The following is a 25,349-nucleotide window of genomic DNA, read 5'->3' as shown; positions in this document are numbered from 1 at the left end:
TATATTAATGTATCAGTTCTCAAAAATATAAATGGGTTAGTTTTTTACCAAAAGATCGATTTTAATACAGAATCATGGACTCACAACTAGGAGAGTAGTTTTACACAGCCCCATTAAAATAATATCTCAGCTCACAAAAGTACAAATCGGTAAATTTTTCCCTAAAAATTGGAATTACCATTTATTTTAATACAGAACTAATTTCATGGAATTGCAAGTCTAGGAGGGCAGTTTTTCACACACCTATTAAAAAAATAATATCTACAGCTCACAGAAATACGAATCGGTTAGTTCCAGGCCCGGATCCAGAGACTGGTTTTGGGGGTGGCGCAAAGCACTTCTTTCATAGGAGCTTGACACTAATGAATCCTTCTACTTGCATTAATATCGACTAACTGCCTGTTGTCGTTTGGAGAAATTGAAGATCTTTAAAAAATGTTGTGCTTTGGGGGTGGCGATCGCCACATCGCCACCCCCTCTGGATCCGGGCCTGGTTAGTTCTTTTTTTAAAATCAGAATTACGGAATACTACTTTTACATATCTGCAGGTCTAGGACAGTTTTCCACACCCCCATTAAAAAAATATTAATATCGCTGCTCACAAAAATACGAATCGGTTAGTCTTTTAATAAATGATAGGAATTGTCATCTATTTAATGCAGAACTAGTTTCTTGAACTCGTAAGAACTAGGATTATTTTACACACTCCTATTAAAAAAATAATATCTCGGCTCACAAAAATAGGAATTGGCAAGTTTTTCTCTAAAAATTGGATTTACTGTTTATTTTAAAACAGAACTAGTTTCACGGACATGCAAGGTCTAAAACTAGTTCTGTATTAAAATAAACGGTAATTCAATTTTTTAGGGAAAAACTATGCAATTCGTATTTTAGAGATTTCTTAAGTAGGGCGTGAAAAACTTGGGTCCACGAAACTAGTTCATTAAAATAGCCGATAATTTAGATTTTTTGGTAAAAAACTAACAATTTGTATTTTTGTCAGATGACAATATTTTGTTAATGAGAATGTGTAAAACTACCCTCATAGTTCTTGCGAGTTCATGAAACTAATTCTGTATTAAAGTAGATGGTAATTCCGATTTTTTAGTAAGAAACTAATGATTTGAATTTTTGAGCCGAGACTTCAATATCTTTTTAATGGGGGTGTGTAAAATTACCCTTACAGTTCTTATGAGTCTATAAAACTAGTTCTGTATTAAAATGAACAGCAATTTTGATCTTTTGGCAAAAAACTAACCGATTTGTATTTTTGTGATCCAAGATATTATTTCTTTGATAGGGGTGTTTAAAACTGCCTTCCTAGGCTCTGAAAGTCCATGAACCTAGATCTACAGGGTGTCAGGAAATACCATTCGAATAATTCTAGGGGTGATTCTACATGTTAAACTATGAAGAAAAGTTCATATGAACATAGGTCCGCAAATGCGTCATAAGGTTGCTATGGCGATTCAAAGATTGCACCGGGATATAGGTTTTATTTTATATCTCTGGAACCGTTTCAGATAGCCATCTGAATTTTGGCATATGAATTGCCTTTAATAGTAGGTACTTTTCAGTGTTTTTACTAAATTATTATTTTAATCAGGGGCGTACCGACAGGGGAGGCCTCGATTTAATTTGTTCACATTTTTATTAAACGTCATATTTTTGCAGTTTTCTTTAGAAATTCTGATTCCGCGGTATAAATGACATAAAAAAGGTATTCTTGTAGAAAACCTGTCAGGCTAGCCGTTTTCGAGAAAATACTCTCCAAAGAAAATAGTGCATGCATGGTCGCCCAATAATAAAAATTTCTACATCAAAGTAGGCTTATGTCGGTGCTAAGTTGAAAATGGAAAAAGGTCAAATTACTGTAGTTACGGTAAACGAATTTGACATAAGGTTTAAAAATAAAGTTTATTCGATTATTATTGTGTTAATAACAGTGTAATTGAAAAAAATCATTGTTCTCGTCTTTCAAAAAATGCCGGAATACTCTTTTGCTGAAATGGCCGACATGCACTTCATGTATGGCAAAGCAAACGGTTGTGCTTTGGAAGCTCGGAGGTTGTACCAAGAAACTTTTCCAAATCGCCAGCTTCCTTCTGATAAACTGTTCAGCAGTTTACATCAGAGATTAAGAGAAACTGGTAATTTTACGCCAAATAAGAGAGATTGTGGACGAAACCGTACTACCCGAACGGCGCAGACAGAGGAAATTGTTCTACAACAGATTGAAGCTAATCCAGGTAGTAGCACCAGAAGAATTTCAGTACAAACGAATATTCCCAAAAGTGTTGTATGGGAAATTTTACACGAGGAACTTTTGTATCCATACCATTTGCAAAGAATTCAAGCGCTAAAACCTCGGGATTTTTTGCCTAGAGTGGAGTTTTGTCAGTGGATGCAGATGAAATGCCATCAGGACCGTCATTTCCTCGATAAAGTCTTGTTTACAGACGAGGCAGGATTTACGCGTGAAGGAGTGGTAAATTTTCATAACAATCATATTTGGTCAGATGAAAATCCTCACGCGATTTTCGAAGCTCGATTCCAAGATAAGTTTTCCATTAATGTTTGGGCAGGTATTATAGGAAATAGGTTACTAGGACCATATGTTATGCCGCATCGTTTAGATGGGCCCGCATACTTACATTTTCTACAAAACACTTTACCAGTTTTGCTCGAAGATTTGCCTTATGGATTAAGATTAGAAACATTTTTTATGCACGATGGGGCTCCAGCCCACTTCAGTTTATTAGTTCGACAATATCTAAATCAGACTTATCCAGATCGGTGGATTGGACGAGGTGGACCCGTAGCTTGGCCTCCCCGTTCGCCGGATCTTAATCCGTTAGACTATTTTCTATGGGGTTATTTAAAACACTTAGTTTATTCAGTGCCTGTTGACAGTGTACAACAACTGGAACAAAGAGTCATTCATTGTTGCCAAGAAATACGGAATATGCAAGGTGTTTTTCAACGAGTTAAACGTTCAATGAGAAATCGTTTAGCCAGTTGCATTGAAATGAATGGACATCACTTCCAACACTTGCTGTAACTAAAGAAGTAACATTCAGGTTTAATAATAAGTCACTAGTATTATTTGTTTCTGTATTGTTCCCTTTTTTTTTTTAATTATAAATCTGTTTTCCATTTACCGTTTCTTTTTTATCACTATTTAACAATACCTGACAGGTTTTCTACAAGAATACCTTTTTTATGTCATTTATACCGCGGAATCAGAATTTCTAAAGAAAACTGCAAAAATATGACGTTTAATAAAAATGTGAACAAATTAAATCGAGGCCTCCCCTGTCGGTACGCCCCTGATTAAAATAATAATTTAGTAAAAACACTGAAAAGTACCTACTATTAAAGGCAATTCATATGCCAAAATTCAGATGGCTATCTGAAACGGTGCCAAAGATATAAAACCTACATCCCGGTGCAATCTTTGAATCGCCATAGCAACCTTATGATTTGCGGACCTATGTTCATATGAACTTTTCTTCATAGTTTAACATGTAGAATCACCCCTAGAATTATTCGAATGGTATTTTCGTACACCTTAAGAGTCTATGAAACTATAACAATGTGTTGAAATATACAGCATTCCAAATTTAGAAAAAAGTATTTTTTGTATTTTTGAGCCGTTATATTAATTTCTTTAATTAGGGGCAACTTAAAAAGCCGACTGCGAGGAATGTTATTGACATTTTATTTAACACAAAAATACTGTTAGTCTGCGTTAAAACATTTTTGTGTGTAAAAAGCTAAATAGAAATCAGTTTTAATTGTAGATTACCCATGGCCGTTCGGTTATTTCCCAAAAAATTTGTCGCCAATTCCACACCGGTTTTCAGAACATTTCCCTCGAATGTCAAGAAATCTAAACCCTTCACGGCATCCACCTAACCTACATTATCTAAAAAATTAAGTGTTAGTAAAATTATCTTGCACCGAAGGTTGCACCAGAAACATAATATAAATAAATTCTACCAGTTCACACATTCACATCTCATTTATAATGCATTAAATAAAAAGAATCAGTTCATATCATTGTTTTATTTGAAAAACTGAACATAACATATTTAACGCTTTCCTCCTACTCTTGGTGCCGCCTTTGGAACATTTTTGCTAATTTTCTGTTTTGGTGCTGGCTTGGCCTTAGCTGGAGCTGTAGCTTTTTTGGCTGATTTGGTGCTCTTCTTCTGTTCTTTTGCAGCACTAAAAATGAACATGTATAAATATACCAAACTAACTTTTTCCCATTTAACCTATTCAACAGGTTATTCCATGATTTAATCATCAGCTTCGAAAGGTGATAAAATTAATTATAAATTAATTAACTATTACAAAGTTCTATACAAATGTGGTTATAGAACACTTTGTTTTCGAGATACGAGTTTTGAAATTTAAAAAGTATATCATATCGTCCCTATTATCACGTAGAGGCGTATGTGTATATCCATTTCTTGGATTACACGCCCCTACATGATAAGAGGGAGGATATTTTTGAAGATATTTGATTTAGAGTAAAACTTAGGCTAGTGAAATGTCTAATTAATTAGAGGCAAAAATTTGATAAGTTCTCTACAAATATGACAACCAGTGGTGGAAATATTAGGGATTTGTATCATGAAGTACCATAATTTCAATACCACAGAGTATTTTGGAAATTTGATTAGAAGTTTTTAATTTCCAGTTTGTTTTAGATACAATCACATTTATTTTAATTTTTCACAAAACTTAATATTCTTCATAGTTCTGTTTTAGTTAATTTTTTTATTTCAAATAAAAAAAAAACTAAAATTACTCATTTTACAAAATAACCTTTAGAAATCATTTGTAAAAAATACAATTTTAAACGTAATATGTAAAAAATCTAAAAAATCATCAGTAAAAATCTGGATTTTTTTTATAAATTAAAAATGTCTGCGTTAATGAATTTGTCACATTGACATTGTAGAACAAATACTAATTTTCAATACATTATGTGTGATTCTCATTTTAAAAATTAAATAAAAAAACGTTTGTGCCATTTCTGTTTATGCCGTTCTCTGCCGTTTGAAAATGAGAGACCTTTTTCCTTAGAAGTTTCACTAGGAATTAAATTCACTAATTGAATTTCCAGAATACTTAATGGCTTTGAAATTTTGAGAATCCTTGTGCTACTGACTTCCTGTACCTCCACCACTAGTTAATGTACAGTACAATCTCAATAATCTGACACGATTAAAAACCTAAGAGTGTCAGAGTACTGGAAAATTCAAATTAATGGAAAATGTATATGTAAACAGTATTAAATTAAAAAACCGTTACTTTTAATTGTTTATTAACAAAGATAATACATACATACTACATTTGTGTGTGCATATACGTATATTATAATGTTTTCATTTTCCTGTAAAATAATCTTTCACAGATATTTGTTTCTTGTCATTTAATCCTTGTTTAAACACCTTCTGTCGCAAATTATGTAGCACCATGACTTCCTCGGCAGATTCGCCATTTTCCTCAGCCCAAGTTATACAGGTATTGAAACAATGTGCTTTTATTGTGTTAGAATTTGTTGACTCTGCTTCTTGGTCTGAGTTTGCTTCTTCTACTTCTTTGCATATTTCTTCATCACTTTTCATCTCCTCAATCTCATCAGCACTTCCTTCAAGCCAAAGAGCTAAATTTTCCATTAACATGGAGACCTTGTTCTTTAGCACTTCTGAGCAACTCTCCGAGGGGAAGATCGTCATCAGCATCCCATTCTTCTTCAGATAACTGATTCATGTCAGGCCACAGTTTTTTCCAGGAAGATTTTATTAAACTGCTTGAACCAGAGTTTCATGAATGGGCAAAGGAAAAAACTACATATTTCAAATTTATTTCTTTGAGACGCTGCTTTATGTCTCCACCCTCAGCAATGATATGTAACAGCAATTTCTTTTTATATTTTGATTTGATCATTTGAATAACATTTTGATCCATTGGTTGCAGTAAAGGTGTGCAATTTGGTGGTAAGAATATGGTCTGAATCATGCCATCGCTTGACGTAAGTTCTTCCTCATTAGGATGTCCTAGTGCATTATCTAGTATGAGTAAAGCCTTCTCAGGAAGGTTGGATCGCCTCAGAAACTTTCTTATTCCTGGAATGAATTGCTGAACCACTCCGCAAAAATTTGTCTTGTAACCCAACTTTTTGCCTGGTGTTTATAGCAGACTGGCAAGCAAATATTCTTAAAGGCCCTGGGATTTTTTGATTTACTAATGACCATTAATTCAAGTTTGTGGCTTCCACTTGCATTGGAGCATGGCATAAAAGTTATTCTGTCTTTACTAACCTTTCGAAATTTATCCAGCCATCCGTCGCTAGCCCGAAAATCAGCCCTTTTTGTTATTACCTTGTAGAATTCAAGAGCTTTCATTTTTAAAATTCCTCCAGAAAGTGGAGTATGTTGTGAACGCTGTTGTAAGAACCATGTATAGAGAGCATTTTCCATCTTTGGACATTCTCCGACTCGTAATGTCTTACGTTTTTCCTGCTCCACTTTCCATTGTCTTCACAAGATCCGCTATTTTCAAGCTCCTCTTTTTAAGATCATATAAAGTAGCGCGCCCAACGTCGTATTCTTTGGCAAGCTTGCACATTATTTCACCTTTGTCTAATATCTCCAAAATAATCATCTTTTCTTTCAACAGTAATGTTTTGTTTTCTCTTACTTGACATTTTAAATTACTTGCCCTAACAAATTTAACTGTCGAATAAACGTGTCTGACAAACATAATTTTGTACAAATAAGTGCAGAGGATGAATAAACAATGCTCCTATTGTGGTAACTAAACTATAACTGTATAAACTGTATTCTTCACGAATAGTGACAAACGCGACATGCGTAGTAACAGACGGAAAAAATAACACCTGATTACTGGACGTGCCGGATTATAGAGATTCAACTGTATTTGTAAGACTTAGTGAATTTTTGCTTGTTTATTCAAACATATTTCACAAAAGTAATTTTGTTTTTCAATTTTCAACAGTCACTCCAAAAACAAAACATTCTACATCCCCCATTCATATAAAATGTCGCTTAAAATAATTTGTTCTATCTTGTGTGAAATTTCTTGGTAGTAAAAAGTTAAGTTTCAAAGAATAATGTTTTGTTTAATTTTGCTGCGGTAATCTCATCATTTTTAAAATAGACAAAAAGTAAGGGCTGATTGGTTATAAAAGCAGAGCAAATGAGAAAAATGTAAATAATATTAGTGTTTGAAACACACAATATAATTACGCTATTTTTAGGCACTTCAGGAATTACATGATGGAAAAATGAGAGTAAGTGGAAAGTTTTATAGGATTTTTAAGACCGAGAAACTCAGGTGCAATTTAATAGATTTCGACTTTGCGACCTCAAATTTTTTTGTGGAAAAACCGCCATTATACGAAAACGATGGTGCCTTCCATAGTTGCGATAAGATCTAGAGTATTTTAAAACATGCAACGGAAGGAACAAATTTTGAATCCCATTGACGAAGATCCAACAAGTACTCAAGAAATCAAGAAGTTAATGCTATAATGAATTAAACCAAAGAAAGTTTGGACAACATTGCAAAAAAATCAGTATTCATTTCATGTGCAGATGTTCAGGCCTTACAGCCACTAGACTACCCCAGTTAAGTTTTATCTCTTACAACACGAGTTTTATTAAAACTACCAGAAATGGATTGTGCAGTCCTCAAATTTTCAAGATAGATTTTCAGTAAATGTGTGGGTAGCTATTATCAATAATATTCTTGTTAGGCCTTTTATCTTAGAATTTTTTTTTTCTTCTTCATCGATGCAGAACTGTATGCATATTAAACTGTATTTTGAACTAATTCAGAACTAAAAAAAGTAAACGCAAGTTAGTTAGCGCAAAATGTTTTCTTTTTATATTTCACTTTTTTGTTGATGCAGTAATACTTCTAACATTAAAAGTGATTGTAAGGACTTCTTCACAGCCTAATAAATTGCTTGACATAGGTTCCAAAACTCTTATATTTCTTAAAGCAGATGTAAAATTATATCAATTTTTCGATTTGTTTTCTTTAAAACAGAATTCATATTGATATTATAATTATAACTCTATAATTTTAAAACTGCTCCTTTTATTAGGATAGATCATAAAAGCGCATATGCAAACATTGAAAATTCCGACCTCAGAACTAGTACCAGCTCTCATGGAAGTATCATTTGGACAGTTCAAGAACTGTGACAAACTGCCCCTCCTAGGAGCTGTATGACCTTGTCGTTGGTGGAGGGGCTTAAGTAGCTGCAGTGAACCCAAGAGCTAAACCGGCGGGAGTTTCATACTCCTGGCAGGGTCACCCAAGCCGGAAAGGTCGAGGGAGAGTAGTGAAAACTAAGAAATAGCTCAGCTACCCAAGCCAAGGTGGAAATGCATCGTGCCGAGGGCTGAATGGTGTGGGGGTAGGTAAAAATGTCGCATCGTGAACGATCTCTTTGGAAACCTGGCGCACCCCGTCGTATTTAGCCTTACATCAGGTATGGGGCACTGCCTGGCGGTGACTTTTATTTCCTCCAAACTCGTAGGACCTTTATGGACCGAGAAAATAAAAAACAGGAACCCGAAAGGGGGCCGTCCACATCTGCCGGGGGAAGCAGTAAGTGCTGACTGGGCAGAAAATAAGACAGCCACTGGGAAGTAAACACCAGTGACTGCTATCTCTAGTGGAGTCGACAGACTGAATCTGGAAGGTAGAAAACAATTTTCGGATGCGCAAAAGGGTAAACTTAAAAAACTGCACGGAAGGCAGAGGCGAGAAAAGGACAGGGGTCCGTGACGGAACCTGGCTCGAGTCCACTCCAACTCCACAGGCAGCTGAACCGAGGCCAAGTGGACTCTGAAAGAAACGTGGGCGGTCGGACGGTAGTGAGCCGATTTCTGACCGGCCTGTTTCTAAGAGGCTTAAGGCCACAGCACAGTGTGGTAAGACGTACGGGGAGGCGCTGTCGGGGATCCAAGCAGTGGTGGTCCCCCAAGGATACCCAGAAGTCCGAATGGATGAGGACCAGATGGGACTTGTCCAGTTGGCGCTTCTGGGGGCCATTGACGGAATCACGGGCCAGGGGACACGACCGCGCTTCCTGGAGCTTCAACGAGGAGAGCCTGCAATGGCTAAAAACAACTACGGCAAGCTTGGTGCCTTGGGAGGGGGCTAGACTCAGCGCTGTTGAGCCTAGGGACCTATCTAAGTTGACTAAGTTCATCGTATGGATTCCGGGTCATCCTGAACTGGAAACCATCATGTGCCGTCTGCAAAAACCAGAATGGGGAATTGAGGACGGGGGCCTGGGTACTGCAGAAGGAGGGCTTCAGACCATTTCTGAACTTCACCAGGGTCCTTTTTAGGAACTTGGAGAAGGTCAAGGTAGATTTGGGCCTTCTGATGAAGATCAGGAGGGACCAAAATCTGAATTATCTGGGCAAATTCCAGGTGATACAAGCGAACATTCAGCACAGTAGAGCGGTATCTGCTGCTCTTTGAGCCAGTGTGGCGCGCGCAAATGCGGATTTGGCTTTGATCCAGGAGCCTTGGGTACATGGATCCCGGATCAGAGGATTGCAGGTAAGTAATGGTGGCTTACTGTATTGTAGCCACCAAACTAGACTTGCATTTATTACAAGAGTAATATTGACATTTTTCCTCTTCCAGGGTTCTGTATGGATGACCTGGTGGCGGCCGAAGTAACTTATGTATCGGAGGGAACGCAGAGACAACTGGTGATTTGCTCAGCGTACCTCCCTTACGATAAGAATCTCCTCCAACCAGGGAACTGAGGGACCTGGTGACTTGGTGCGAGAAGGAGAAGAAACAACTCGTCGTGGAATGTGATGCCAACTCACACCATACGGTGTGGGGAAGCAGCAATGTCAACGGTCTGAGTCTTTACTAGATTTTCTTTTTAGTTATAATCTAGAGATTTTGAATGTTGGGAACGAGCCCATCTTTGTTATAAAAAATTAGAGTGAAGTCATCGAAATAACAGTGGGATCGGGACCGGTATGTAATAATATTGCAAAGTGGCATGTGTCGAGTGAGCCATCAATGTCGGATCATAGACATATCCACTTTGATATCATAACGGATTATAATCTGCAAGTAAGAACCTACAGACCCGAAAAGAACTGACTGGGACTCCTATAGAACGGAGTTGCAGGCCAGGACTAGGGAAATCTGTATAAAATTAAGGAACACATATGATCTTGAGGGCTGTGGAGGAACTCCAAAACGCCGTCAGAAGATCATATGAATACAGCTGTCCTATCAAAGTGAGGTCCAACAAGCACACCGTACCCTGGTGGAGTAAGGAACTCACACAGTTGAGGGGACAGACAAGGAAGCTATTTAATAGAGCAAAGCGGACAGGAGAGTGGGAGGCTTATAGAGCAACCCTCACTGAGTATAATAAAGAAATTAGAAGAGCGAAGAGAGACTCATGGAGGAAGTTCTGTGAGGATATTGATAGTGTCCCAGTGTGCTAAACTCCAGAGACTTCTCTCTAAGAACGGTAATACAAAAGTCGGGTCTCTTAAAGCACCGAGTGGAGAATACACTAAAACTGGAAGGGAGACATTGGAGTTACTTTTAAATACTCACTTTCCAGGCTCCAGGTTATTAAACCACGGAGATGAACATGACTGGGATCACCAGCAGAGGGTAACGACCGGGTCTCGACAGAACTGGGAGGTTGCCAAGACGGTGGAGAGTCAGTCACGAATAAGATGGGCAATAAGTTCCTTTGACCCATTTAAATCACCAGGAGCCGATGGAATCCTACCCGTACTGTTACAGCAGGGGGTGGACTGTCTAGCTCCAGTTTTAAATCACATCTTCTGAGCCAGCATTGCACTTGATTATATATCGCGGGCATGGAGATCGATGTACGTGGCGTTTATTCCTAAACCAGGGCGTCCATTGTATGCCCAGGCAAAGGCATATCGCCCGATACGTTTAACATCTTTCCTCCTGAAAACGTTGGAGAGAATAGTTGATAGGCATATAAGGGACGGGCTTTGGCAGCTTTTTTAGATATTGAAGGGGCATTTGATAATACACCTTTCGCATCTATTAATTCGGCAGTTCGCAACAAGGGCCTTGATTACACTTTATGTCGTTGGATAGATACTATGTTGAGAAACCGGACAGTAACAGCTACCCTTTTGGGAGAGATATCCAAGTGTAAGGTAGGCCGGGGCTGCCCCCAGGGAGGCGTACTGTCTCCCTTGTTATGGGGATTAGTGGTGGACGGCTCACTGGAGGGCCTTAATCGAAAGGGATTTTATACACAAGGCTATGCGGACGACTTAGTCGTTCTCATAGTCGGGAAACATAATATTATCTAATATTATCACTTTGTGAATATTCAATCAAATAAAAATTTTTAAAGCAGGTTTTAAAAGTTCTTGGAAAGACGCTTCTTTAAAAAAAAAACAGATCGATTGGTCAATTAGTTATGTAGTTATAGCCGATCAAAGTTAACCGTCATTTACACTAAATGTACTTGATTAAGAAAAAATGATGGTTAATTTTGATCGGCTATAACTATGTAACTAATTAACCAATCGATCTGTTTTTTTTTAAAGAAGCATCTTTCCAAGAACTTTTAAAATCTGCTTTAAAAAATTTTATTTGATTGAATATTCACAGTTATTCTAATTGTTTATAAGTACAAAAATTCGACCAATTCGATAAGCTCCAGAGCTCTCCTAATTGACAGATTCGAATTTTTCAAAAAAAGTTTGAAAGCTCGAGAGCCCTTCTATATGTGATTAAATTTTCAAGTATCTAAGGGCCTTGGTTTTTGCTGTGCAAAATTTTGAAAAGCCAAGTATAAAGGTCCTATACCCAATTTAAATACCCCAAAAAAATTCCCTAAAAAGTATTGTTTTTAACCTCATTTTTGCGATTTTTTTCGATTTTTATCATAATAATCATGATTCATTCGATTTGTAACTAGTCATGTTTTGTAAAAAATTTAATTACAAACATTTTTTTCCTCTTCCATTTTTGCCTAAAATCAACTCTTGAAAAGATACATAAATAGGAAGGAAAATATGACATTTTTCGAATTTTCTTAACAAAAGTTAAGCCCACGTTTTTTTTTTTATGCACATAGACAAATTTTCATTTCTAGTGATATTTGAAAACCACAAAACCAAAAATCTCCGTGGATATACGATTCACCCAAATATGGCTTTTTGAAACAGATACCGTCTGGACATGTGCCACCTGAATGCACTGCCATCTCGTCAAAAGAGAATCCTTGTTGAGAGAGCATTGACCTTCTATGGCCTATATTAGAGATCCCCCTGAGCAATGTCACCACCTTTTTCTCTTTAATTGATTGGTTAGCGGCTCAGGTGGTTTGATCTCCTAATGGGAATAAGTACAAGGGGCCCAATGGGGTGCTGTTGCTTTCTAAGTTACCCTCCCTAAAATTCCAGATTCTAACTTTACCAAGACTTTTTGTAACTTTTCTAAAAAGAAAATTTAGAGGTTTTTTAAATTATACCTGTTTTTATACACAATTAGTTGTAATAATTGGCATAGTACCACAGTGCAGTGTGTAGGCAATTAATATATTATTAAAATTAAAAATATTTTCAATTTTTTCAATGAATTCAATTGAGTAAAAATTACTTTTTATTTAATGAAATATTCATCGTATGCAAATATTAGATAAGTAAATTAAGGGGGATTAAATTGATAAATTTCTCTCAAATGATTTATTATTTTTTTAAATATGGGCTGCGTGAATAAGGATTTTTTTTGTTGACAGTACAATATTCCTAACCTACTGAAATTATTGCCTAAAAAATATATAAAAAACATGTCAACATCAATATTCCCAAAAAAAAAATTGATTAGTTTGGATACCTAAGAAACGAGATATTAATCAAATAATTTTGCACGATTTAGTAGTAGTAGTAGATTCTTATGAGAATGCAGATTTTTTTGGTCTTTCCACTTAGAATGCGCAACAATTAACGAACATTTTCCACAGCAACTTGTATAAATAGAAAACCGATATCTAAGGAATCGTATGACAGCTCGTAGAAATCAATTAGGTACTTGTAAGATACATAATTTATAATAATTCTCCTTCAAACTGCTGTCGTTGACTAATTTAATCTCCATATGTGTGATAGCCATATTATTTGAAATTTGCAGGTGTGACATATGATGTACATTTCAAGCTTAGGCATCCAAACAAAGCCAGCCAAGTGCAACGTTGTCAAATCTAAAGGCTTACTAATTTAGTTACTAGCAAATCTGCAGAAACTCTCGTTAGACTTTAGACGTACCTCCATACCCGATAAACCTCCTTAAGGGGGGGGGGGGATGGTATTTTTTTATTTAAAAAAATTTGTTTTTAATTTGTTTTATATTAATGTGCAACATATTAAGACTATTGTGTGAAAATTTGAAGTCGATTGGAGGAAAACTAACGGATATATGGAGTTGTAAGTCTCCATCTTTCCGGACCGGTTTCGCACTCCAACAGACAGCCACACGGAGAAAAAAATGTAGTAATTTTTACTAAAAAAATGGGTTCAAATTACTAGCCTCAAAATGTAATTGTAAAACGGTAATTGAAATATTGGAACAGTTCCTATGAAAATAAATATTATTTAAAATATGATATAATAACTTTTATTTATTATATTGGAATCTCTACTAGACAATTTGTAATTACTTCAATGCAAATTAAACACAATCAATCTGATTAGTAAATTTTAATATTATTTAGTAATTATTAATAAATTTTCAGAACTCGCTTTCTCAGTGTACCTGACAGCGCAAACAAAAGGAAATTTCCAGCAGCTGCACTGTTTCTTTTGTTTAATCCCAAATCCCTCTTTTCGTCAAAGAGTGTGCACACCTGTGCCTCAAAATTATGTGTTGAAGTTGAAAAGAAAGTTTAGTTTAAAATTTTCTGTCCTACCGAGCAGTTGTACACGTGCAGTGAATTTTTATTTTAGTTTCTACTGTAATTTTGTATTTATTATTAGCAAAATGACCAAAAAAATTAGTAGAAAAAATCGGAAGAACACCTGTTCAAGGTTGTATAAACCTAAAAATATAGTACCTCCACATAAACGCAAGAAAGACGATGTACAAGTAAACAGTGCGTCAGCAAAAAAAAATAAAAATGAACACTTCTCGAGACGTGGCAGAAGATTTTGAAAAACATTACAGAATCGTGGATTTTTTGCTTGTTTTTTTCGACCATCTCAACTTTAGTGAAGTGTGTAAAGTGTGATGGAAAAATTACTTTTCAATTGTGCAAAAAGGAAGGTCTTGGATTCAACATCAAAGTTACATGTGAAAAATGTAAACAGCCTCGATTTATTCCCTCTGCTGAAAGAATTCAATCTGGTGTATATGAAATTAATTATCGATTTAGTTTTGTGATGCGAATTTTAGGTGGGATTAACTGGATGTGAAAAGTTTTGCGGCCTTATGGATTTGTCAAGTACATTTTTATCGAAATCAACATACAGTTTATATGTAAAGAAAATGTGCTCGAGTATAACAGATGTTGCGAATACATTTTTTTCTTCTGCTGTACAAGAAGAGAAGAAAGCAATGTGTGAAGCAAATAATATCGAAGATACATCAGAGTTAACTGTATCAGGTGACGGAACATGGAAAACACGAGGATTCTCTTCTTTATATGGCGTGGCTTCCTTGATTGGGCATTACACTGGAAAAGTTGCAGATATTTGTGTGAAGAGCGCTTATTGACATGATTGCAAAACTTGGTAAAACAAACTCGATTCTGAAGAGTGGCATGAAGCTCATGTAAATGAAGAAAAATGCCATGCTAATCATACTGGACGCTCTGGAAACATGGAAGTTGATGCAATTAAAATCATGTTTGAATGTTCAGTAAATCATGGAGTGAAATACCGCAATTACATCGGTAACGGTGACTCAAAAACGTACACCAGTGTCTTAAATTGTAAACCTTGTGGTGATGATTGTTTAATCAACAAAAAAGAATGTGTAGGGCATGTACAAGAACGAATGGGTAAACGTTTGCGAGATTTAGTGAAAAACAATGTATAAGAAAAACAAACAACGCAGAGAAAAATTATAAAAAGAAAGTCTTTCTGGCAAAAGTAACCTTACAGGTAAAATGATTGATAAATTAACTGTATATTATGGTCTAGCCATTCGACGAAATCATGATTCTGTGGAAAAAATGAAGGATGCCATTTGGGCAACTTATTACCACTACAGCTCGACAGATGACAATCCACAGCACCAAAAATGTCCAAGTGGCGCAGACTCATGGTGTGAATGGCAGAAAGCTACAGCTGAAGAAGATTTGGAGTCATTCAAACAGTTACACTGCACTTCCAAGTAAGGTTTTAGAAGCCATGAAGCCTATTTATGAGGACTTGAGTAAGGATACCCTTCTGGAGCGATGTGTTGCAGGCTTCACTCAAAACAATAATGAGAGTCTGAACCAACTCATTTGGAAAATTAGTCCAAAAATTATGAATGGTCCCTCAAATATTGTTGAAATCGGAGCAAATGTAGGAGCCTGCATTTTTAATGAAGGCTATTTTGCTTTGCTGACATTTATGCAAGAGATGGGTATCAAAACAGGGACAAATTCTCATGAATGGACGCGGACAGTAGACAACATTGGAATAAGCCGAGCTGAGCAAGAAGCTGCCAAAGAAAGCAAAGAAGGCAGAGTTCGACGTAGACAAGAGCAAAAAGATGCACTAGACATCTTAGCTGAAAGCCCTTCGTTTTATGCAGCTGGCATTGATGATTCAGTGTAAGTGTATTAAAAAAAACATTCATTTTGTGGTGTAAAAATCTATGAAACTTTTAAATGCGTGTTTCTCACACTTAGCTTTTTCAGAGTCGGTGCCCTTTCTAGCTCAAAATCTACCGCACCGATCCTTTTGAAATTTTGCATACTTTCTTTACATAAATGACGAGGTAACGCTGTCGAGTTTTTTATTTTTTTAATTTTAAGGTATTTTAAAATAACAAAATTTCCGATTTTTTTAATGAAAAATCGTTATTTTGACTTCTAAGTGCTGTAAAAAATTGAAAAATCAATAATAATAAAAAAACTCGACAGGGTTTCCTGCAGAAACTTATCAACTAAGAAAATCATTTTGGCTTTTTGATTTCAGATGATCCAGTGATGACTTATGAGTGGCACCGCAATCAAACTTTTTTTGAGAAGTCTGCGGAGATTCGCTGTTAATGACCCATTTCTTGATATTTATTAATGAAAATTTCACATAATATTCTTTAAATGTTACTTTATCATGTAGTAATTATAGAAATAAATATATATTGTGTCATTAAAACAAAAATTATCAAAAATATGCTTTTTTGTATTAACCCCTCCCCCCATAAGGTTTGACCACATTAATGTATGGTGCTGTTTTGAAATGTACACAAGGTGTTACTTTGATTGAGGGTTGTTTTTAAACGGGGATTTTGACCCTTAGAAACACGTATGTGTATTCTCTCAAATTCTGTCATGAAAATTTATTCCTTTGTAAACTTTCATACCCCGCTGCTGGACAAGCTAGTATGACAACAATAGCGCCTATTAGTCGCAGTGCATATACATTTGGAAACTGCGGTGTACATTGTTGTCAAATCTCATAATTTAAAGAAAACAGCTTTAAATATATCTAACTATAATATAATAACATACGGTTATTAAAATTTATATAGGATACTGGTTAATCAAAATAAAAAAAATTCTATACTGCTACATTTTCAAGATTAAATTTTTTGTTGACGTAGATAAATGAAACTTGGGCTGAATTTGCATACAATAGGGTTGTTGACAATAAAAACAAACCATACACAAATTGTTGTTGATATAAAGATTTTATATAAAAGAACTTGTCTGTATAGTAAAATTTTAAATATATGACAAATTAGTGGTAGAAATTATTTACAAATTTTTGCGTTACTTAAAAACTAGTCTGGGGCTTGATTTTTGAAAACGGGAGAATTAGTTCTTTAGAGAAAATTACGTCATTTTCTCTTGACACACAGATAATGTGATTTTTGAAATTTTCTTGTGGAATATTTTCTCTAGATATCAAGAGAAATAATTCCACAGGGTTTTGTCGGGGGAATTGGCGTTTTCTCCGAATAGTTTGAATCCAAATGTCATCTCATGCTCATGCGCGAAAAGTCACTTCATTCATTCGCTGTTCGAAGGTGCGTAATCATTTGAAATTTGTAATGGATCCAAATAATTTATTATTAATTCTAAATATAATGAATAATTTGCAAGCTGCAGAAATTGTGAACCATCCGCGACAACATTAATTAAACCATTTAAAGTTTCAGCAATATCTGACCACTGTTCTTGGGCCTTTTTGTGAGTAAAAGTAGAAGAAAACTTTCATTTTAAAAAGTTCTTCGTTGTTTCTAAGCATATTAATTTCTTTTTTGCGCTTTCGACGTGAATGAACGCTTCATCATAATTATAATAATATTAAATTTTTTGTGTTTTCAAATATACCTCTATTCAAATTGAAGTTATATTAAATTAATACGAATATCATGGAGATGTATAGTCTCCCTGTCGAATATAATGACATTTACAAAACAAACTTTAAAATCAAATCAAGCGACTAAACATCAGGGTCGCCAATAATGGCACTGAAATATTGAAGAAAACTCTGCCCGCTGATTGGTCAGTTGCAAATATATCCTCGACATACGGCATAAATTAAATTCTCTAGAGAATTGGATTCCTTCAACGTTCAAAAATAAGTGTTTAAGTTTTTAAGAGAAATTTGTCAGGTGAATTTTTTCTCTGGAGAAGCAGTTCTCCCGTTTTCAAAAATCAAGTCCCTGGCGTCATAAGGGGCAATTGAACAAGAAGCTAGTAGCGATCCTATTGCATAATTTTGAAGGAGAAGAAAATATGTCAAAATTGTCCGTCAAACCCTGTTTTGATTAATTAATATAGTTATTATTAATTTCCTGATTGTAATGGATTCAACAAAATTTAAGTGGTGTTTTGTTCCACATTCCACATAGCCATTTGCATTATCTCCTTAAGACTTCCGAACTGCACTATAATTTTCCATAAATAAATAGGTATGGATTTTATAATATAAAATATCTATTTATATTATTTTGTATTTATTTTTTTTTATATTATAAATAAACACAATAAAATCATTCATTAAATATGTTGATCCTTACCTGACTGCTGATATATCTCTGATTTTGCCAATATTAAAACGATCGTCTCTTTTTAAAAATTCAATTCATCATAAAAATATAAATTTTTGGTACTTGTGAAGTAGCTTTCACAAATCCCGTTTCACGCATTCTGCTTTAATACTAAGGGAAGATATTAAATGATTATTACTAAATAATAATTTTACTTAATAAAGGAATTCGAAGATTAAGGAAAATAACTCGTAGACTTGAAAATATTTTATGTGACAGTGTCACTGACCGACTGACACTACTGACAGTGTTGACAGAGCATCTTCTTCTTCCAATATTTTTCCTTTACGCAATCATTTACACATAATTTTACTACAAGGTGCCCCTTATGACGTCACAGCCGTTTTGAAATATTGTAAAAAAAAATCAGTTTTAAATAATTATTTCAAAACTGTTCTGACGCATTTGTCAATCTCTAATTGTGCATACATACTAGTTAGTAGGTACATATAGAATTATATTATCTACTTTTTGAAATTTGGTCAACAACCCTATTATATCAACCAATGGTAACAATACTAGAATGCCTGAGAACCTTAGAATTTCAACATCACTGGTTAATACAATTGTATGTAAATTCATTAAATAAATAATTGTTTACTTAGTTAAGTCACGTGGGTAAATTTTATTAATTTGTCAAATGTCTGTCAGAGATATTTTTCTAATTTAAAATTTTGTAAAAAACTTAAAACCCTTTATTTCGAAAACGAAACATTTTTAGATTCATGTTTACAGAACAGTGTTTGTCATTTTGACTAAGTATGAGTGGCTAATTTTACTCTTATTTTCAACTTGCTTGTTTATTTTTATACTGAAACTCGATAAATAAAAAATGTAAATATTTTTCATTGAAACACAATTTTTTTAGGGTTCAAATGGGGGCAAAATGAATAATAAAATTAATGGAAATTAGCTAATTAGAGGTAATTACCGTATAGCTTGTTCTCTTTGTGCTTTTCTCACTTCAGGTCTTTGATTTCTTTTAGCCAAAATGTCATTTAAAGAAGCCCCAACAATAGCCCTTTGAAATTTTTGTGTTCTTCGTGTTCGTTTTTTGGTAGCTTCTTCCTCCTGTCCCTTTTTATGTTTTCTCCTATAAAGCACCGTCCATGTAACTTTTCGAGGATTCCTTTTCATAAGATGAGCATGTTCACATTTAGAATTGAGGAATGTGAAACACTAAAATAACAATGTTAAAAGTATATATTTTTAAAATCTGCTGAAAGTAAAGCAAATTTTTATTTCACACAGAGGAATAAATAGAAGATTTAAATGTAAATTACTATTGCGTAAAATGCTCAAATCGTCACAAAATTTAAAAAAAATACCTATGTATTTAATATAACTTAGTTCAATCCGCTGTACTCAAGGATATGTTCATACCTTTTTGATGGCCTTTGCTGAGCAATATATTTTAATAAAAAATAATACTTATTTCTGCTGAACAATAATACCCTCGATAATACCTCATTTACTATGTTCAATTATTATTAAAATACATGTTGGCCAAATAAATATATAAGTTAAAAGAATAAATGTTTTTTTATTTAAATTATATAAATTTTATTTTTCTGCTGCTCTTTACACTGCGTTCCCCTTTTAAACAAATTAATTTTAACAATTGATACAGGATATGATTTTGAACAAATTCAGATTGTGTCATGTTATCCATTGTTTTCTGTTCACAGTTCATGACATGTAAAAATTGCTTCTGTGATAGAGTTCAAATCACCGTTGATGTGAGCGACACATAACACTACACTTGATGGCACTCGTATTTATAAAAATTCAAAGTTGGGAAGAAGGGCCCATAGATAATTCAGAGCCATCTCTATTCTTGTTTATCTGACCGTCTGAATGGTAGTAGTAAAAAATTATCAATTTAAAATATTAAATCGGAATTTTAACTCTCTGCCCAACAAAAAAATATATACCTCGTTCAAATCACCATGTTCACAAAACATTAGAGGTATATCAGTCATAGGAACTTAAGGCAATATAAAATTATAACTATTCTGGGGTAGGAAAAATTTGCTAACGATTTGGGTATTTTACACTATAGTGTATATAATAAATATATAAATAATTATACAAGAAACCACATCACCTAATATTCACGCTTCCATATACTTTATATGCAATAAGTACAGATATAAAAAATGTATGTACACAATACATTATATACAGGGCCAAATTATCGATTAGGCAACAAAGGCAGTTGCCTAGGGCGGCAGTCTGATAGGGGGCGGCAAAAAAATACAAATTAATTCTAATAAAGAATGTAGCATAAATAAAAATTTAACAATGTATCTTACAAACAATAGAGGAGTGAATTAAATACATTAAAATTCTTCCTTAACGAATTCAGTAGGGGGAATGGAACTTTCTAAATACTATCCCGTGTTCCATGCCTTTTCTGCTTATTTTTAAGTCTACAGTTCTAATAAAATTTCAAACAGTATTTTTGTGATACTGTTGTTTTGTGTTGCTATAACAATTTAGTCCACGGGCCCACGTACAAAGAAAAAAATGATTACCAGCAAGCTGTAACTTTGCGTGCAGCTTAAGTTTGACGAGTCTCCCAAGATTTGACTACGAGGAAAATTCAACAGTGGTAATTCTTCCCGTGATTTTCAGGAAAACATGTCAATCTGGCATAAACATGGAATGTTATGACCAGCACTTTTTTTTAAGTTTAAATGATACATATTTTTTTAAACCCCCCAAAAAATTTGTCCGACAAAAATGTTGGTATTTTGAGTTTGTCCCCCACCCCAAATGTCGATTTGGTGACATTATGGTTGGTGACAACCTGCAAGCTGATTTTTCTGGGAGGGTTTGGTAATAAGATTTGAAATGAAAGTATCTTATTGTCCGACAAAATTCTTGAGAAGTTTTTGCAGTCCGACGCCCCGAAGATGGTTGGTGACAACCAGCAATATGGTTTTGATTTTTTTCTCTAATAATTGAAATGTATAACACAATAATATACTTGTCCGCCAAAAATATTGGAAAATTTGCCTTAAAAATGGGAAAAATAACTATTTTTGCGGTACCTAATGTTCATTCCGATATAAAATAATTAATTTTTTAATGAAAAAATAAAGAATAAATAAAAAAATTATCTTGTTAATAGGAGCAACAGAAATTGAAATCCATAAATAATTATGTCTAACTAATTTAATTAATCTCCATCATAATGATTTCTTTGTTTAAAAAACTTATATGTACATTTCATTTTATAAACTATTGTAACTATTTTATAAAAAATGGTAACTGTACAATGAATGCATAAATTTTTGCTTGTTTTTTTAAATTAAAATTTGCAATCTTGTTTTGACAAACAGTTTACACATAGTTTTGTTCTTGAAAAACCAATTAAACCAATTTTAAACCAATGTTAAAAATATTATTATACATTTATCTACGCGTTTATTAAAAGATTGTCTTGTTGTAAAGTATAAATCCTTAATGTGAAATGACTTTGCAGCATTTAAAACCTGCTGCTAAAGTTCTTAACAGGTGTTTATAGTTTCTCCATAAACAACTGATTTCATGTAACCCCAAAAACGGAAATCTCGGAATTCCATTTCACATTTATGTACATACAATTTAAATTAAGATGTAATTTTAGGTACAAATAATACTTAATGGACAGTAGCATACAAATGACAGCAATAAGACAAGTGGAATGTCAATTATTTGATTTTCGTCCAAACGTAAGACTTCACAGCTAAATTAATAATAGGTAGGTACTGCATTGTAATTTAATTCAACAGCATTGGATGTTTCAAAGCCAAATATCTCAAAAACGGTGCGAGACAGCTAGTTTTATAATGTGTAGCTTTTTAGTGTAAAAAAAGTTTTAAAATAAGAATTTGATACCAAAGATGAGATACCTTAAAGTATAAAAAAGTTATGTCGTTTTTAACACATTTAATCTACTGCAGCTAGCGCCCTCTATGAACTTTAACCAAAATGTGAACACATTTCAATTCCTCTACTTAAAGAACTTCAAACCTCAAAATTTTGTGAGGATATTTGCAATTTTTAAGGAAATGAAAAAAAAAACTAAAATAATATTTTATATTTAACACCCTGTATCTCTTTAACTATCAACTTTTGGACTAAGGTAAGTTCGGCTAAATCGCAATATTTGTGCTTCGAGAATCTACCTATGAATTTCGACCTATTAGCTAGGGACCACCCTGTATACAATCTTTTTGTAATTGTATAAAAAAATTAATTTAAATTAGTCATATTTATTTTGAAATATGAGAAATTTAAACAAAATTTTTTTTATTCATATTTTTTTTTATTAAATATAAATTTTTCTTCTACATCATGCGTAAATATTGAAACCGCAAAATTTTATCGTTTAATTTTGTCGGACAAGCAAAAAAAAAACCGATAATTTTGTCGGACAATTAAATTCTGATTAATATTGCATTTTTTTAAATAATGACGCTTTTGTCCGACAGCTGGTTATCACCAACCATGTCGTCATTAAGTCGACATCTTCGGGGCGTCGGACTGCGAAAACTTCTCAAGAATTTTTTTTTCAGACAATAAGATACTTTCATTTTTGTCGGACAAATTTTTTGGGGGATTTAAAAAAATATATCTCATTTAAACTTAAAAAAAAAGTGCTGGTCATAACATTCCATGTTTATGCCAGATTGACATGTTTTCCTGAAAATCACGGGAAAACTTACCAGTTGAATTTTCCTCGTGTCAAATTTTGAGAGACTAGTCAAAGTTAAGCAGCACGCAAAGTTACAGCTTGTTGGTAATCATTTTTTTTTCTTTGTACGTGGGCCCATGGACTATTATAAATAAAAATGAGTAGTAAATGCCATTTGGAAAAGAGGACCTATTTAATTCTTGACATTGCGCACAATTAGGATAGTTTAGGCTGCCTGTGGTAAATCATCTAGGATAGAGTGCTACAGAGACAATTTGATGAGCTATAATTTGTGGCATAGTTAATACATAAATTGGCAGTGTTTCATTTACCTCAAACTCAGCTATTCTCAACTATTCTAAATGCTGTTCCAATTAGGTAAATAAAACATGGCCATCTGTCACTCTCTGATTTTACGGCTATCTTGTACTGTACACTATAATTAATTAATGAATGATCACGGTAATTATTTACTTTAGTGGCACCACCTCCAATTTTCACGAAATTTTGTCTACCCCCCTATTTTCGATGGTGCTGAACACGAATCTGTAGTTTCTTTTGTGCGGTCGAACCTAGTTTTCAAGGAAAAAATTTTTCAAAATTCTAACCTGGATATTTCATATAACAGTACGTAGAACTCTGTATATTTCATGTAGCTTTCCAGAACATCTGTTATGAACAATTAACACTGTTCATGAAACACATTTTCGTAAATTTCAAGTAAAAAGATATGTATTTAATAAATAAAAATTTTGTAGTTTGAATCCGCCATTTGTAATTCGTGATGACAACATTGAGTTCCCCCACTCTCATTCAACTCTGTTTCATCCCACATAAAGTCACGTCACTACTATTTTATTTATTAAATACATATTTTTTTAGTTCAAATTTGGGAAAATGTGTTTCTTAAACAATGTTCATTGTTTATTACAGATGTTCTGAAAGCTACATAAAATATACAGAGTTCTACGTAGTGTTATCTGAAATATTCAGGTTAGAATTTTGAAAAATTTTTTTCTCAAAAACTGGGTTCGACCGCACAAAAAAAACTTCAGATTCGTGTTCAGCACCATCGAAAATAGGGGGGGTAGACAAAATTTTGTGAAAATTGGAGGTGGTGCCACTAAAGTAAATAATTACCAAAATTAATAAGTTCAAGAATTTGTAATAGCTGTTTTACATTGACAATTTATTCATCAATTAATTCACGAATTTACTGGCAAAAAGTGTGGTTGGTTTTACACTGCTACAGACTTTGTCAAGTTTTTTGACGTTTGAATCAGTTCTACCAATGAATCAAAGAAGCAAATAAGTTTCAAAAATGTTACCTTTCCACTCATAATTGTAGTGATACAACAGCGGTACCGTTCTGACACATATTGGGTTGATACTTCCGAACTTCACGAAAATTTGAACATGCTCTAATTCGTCAAGAACTTCTTGATGAATAAATTGATGGTTATTTGACAGCTGATTTGGTGCATTACACTTGTCCAATTGATCAATAAATTGTTAATGTAAAACAGCCATTATTGAATTTTTATGGATCTTTCTACAGATTTTGTAATTTGTGTTAGGGGTTTCTACCGATTTTCTCAGATGGACCACGTCTACGAATATGTGTATCCACAAAGTTAATATCATTGGTTTTATACATTCATAGGTTCCTCAAAAATTTTTTTTACTGTTTGTTCATCTCGAAATTTTGTACTACAATTAAATATAATTTTACTTGAATGAATGAAAACTAGCGACATTTATAAATACTAAAAATAATTATATACAAACCTTTCCGTCGACTTTTACCATTGTCTTTCCATGGCCTGGATAAATTTTATAACCACTATAAGCACATAAACCGATCCTAAAATATTAAGAAATACGTATGTTAATGGATAAATTACGAAATTGCAAAATGTATAAAATGATCAAATGGTAAATATATTATCGGATGATTAATATAAAATTCAATTGTGAAAAATTATTAAAACTTACTTCATATTGAACACTTCAACCCAACAACCTAATGTCAAGGTCAAGAAAAAGAACCATAGACCATAAAACAAGTATAATATATGAATCTTGTTTTAATTTTATTGATACCAACATCGAAACACAACTTATATTTAAAGGACAGCTGGCTCCCCCATTATGTCTGGCTATGAGAAAATTGAATTAACACTGAAATCACAGAATAGTGATCCAAGGTCTCTAAAAATGGGATGATGCCCATTGTGCCCATATACTACTGATCTCCTTGGCACCACTTCGCCAATGAACTGATAAGTGACATCATCGATGTTATAAATCGAATAATATCCACGACCATTATTGTTATGATTGCTAATAAATTAAGTAA

At 33.9% G+C, this 25,349-nt stretch overlaps 1 protein-coding gene across 1 annotated transcript; it reads right to left on the bottom strand.

Moving 5' to 3' along the window:
* Positions 1-4,053: 4,053 nt before the first annotated feature.
* Positions 4,054-25,070, bottom strand: LOC108915771 (60S ribosomal protein L24). Its single transcript, XM_018721894.1, has 4 exons — positions 24,986-25,070; positions 24,779-24,854; positions 19,238-19,485; positions 4,054-4,230 (listed from the first exon to the last, which is right to left on the bottom strand). Exons 1-4 carry the CDS (start codon positions 24,988-24,990, stop codon positions 4,095-4,097), a joined length of 465 nt encoding a protein of 154 aa, XP_018577410.1. The 5' UTR covers positions 24,991-25,070; the 3' UTR covers positions 4,054-4,094.
* Positions 25,071-25,349: the final 279 nt, after the last annotated feature.

This window comes from Anoplophora glabripennis, unplaced genomic scaffold, assembly GCF_000390285.2.
Source record: "Anoplophora glabripennis isolate ALB-LARVAE unplaced genomic scaffold, Agla_2.0 scaffold1513, whole genome shotgun sequence".
Classification (NCBI taxonomy): domain Eukaryota; kingdom Metazoa; phylum Arthropoda; class Insecta; order Coleoptera; family Cerambycidae; genus Anoplophora; species Anoplophora glabripennis.
The sequence above is the reverse complement of the archived record's forward strand: the minus strand, read 5'-3'. Positions and strand labels throughout refer to the sequence as shown.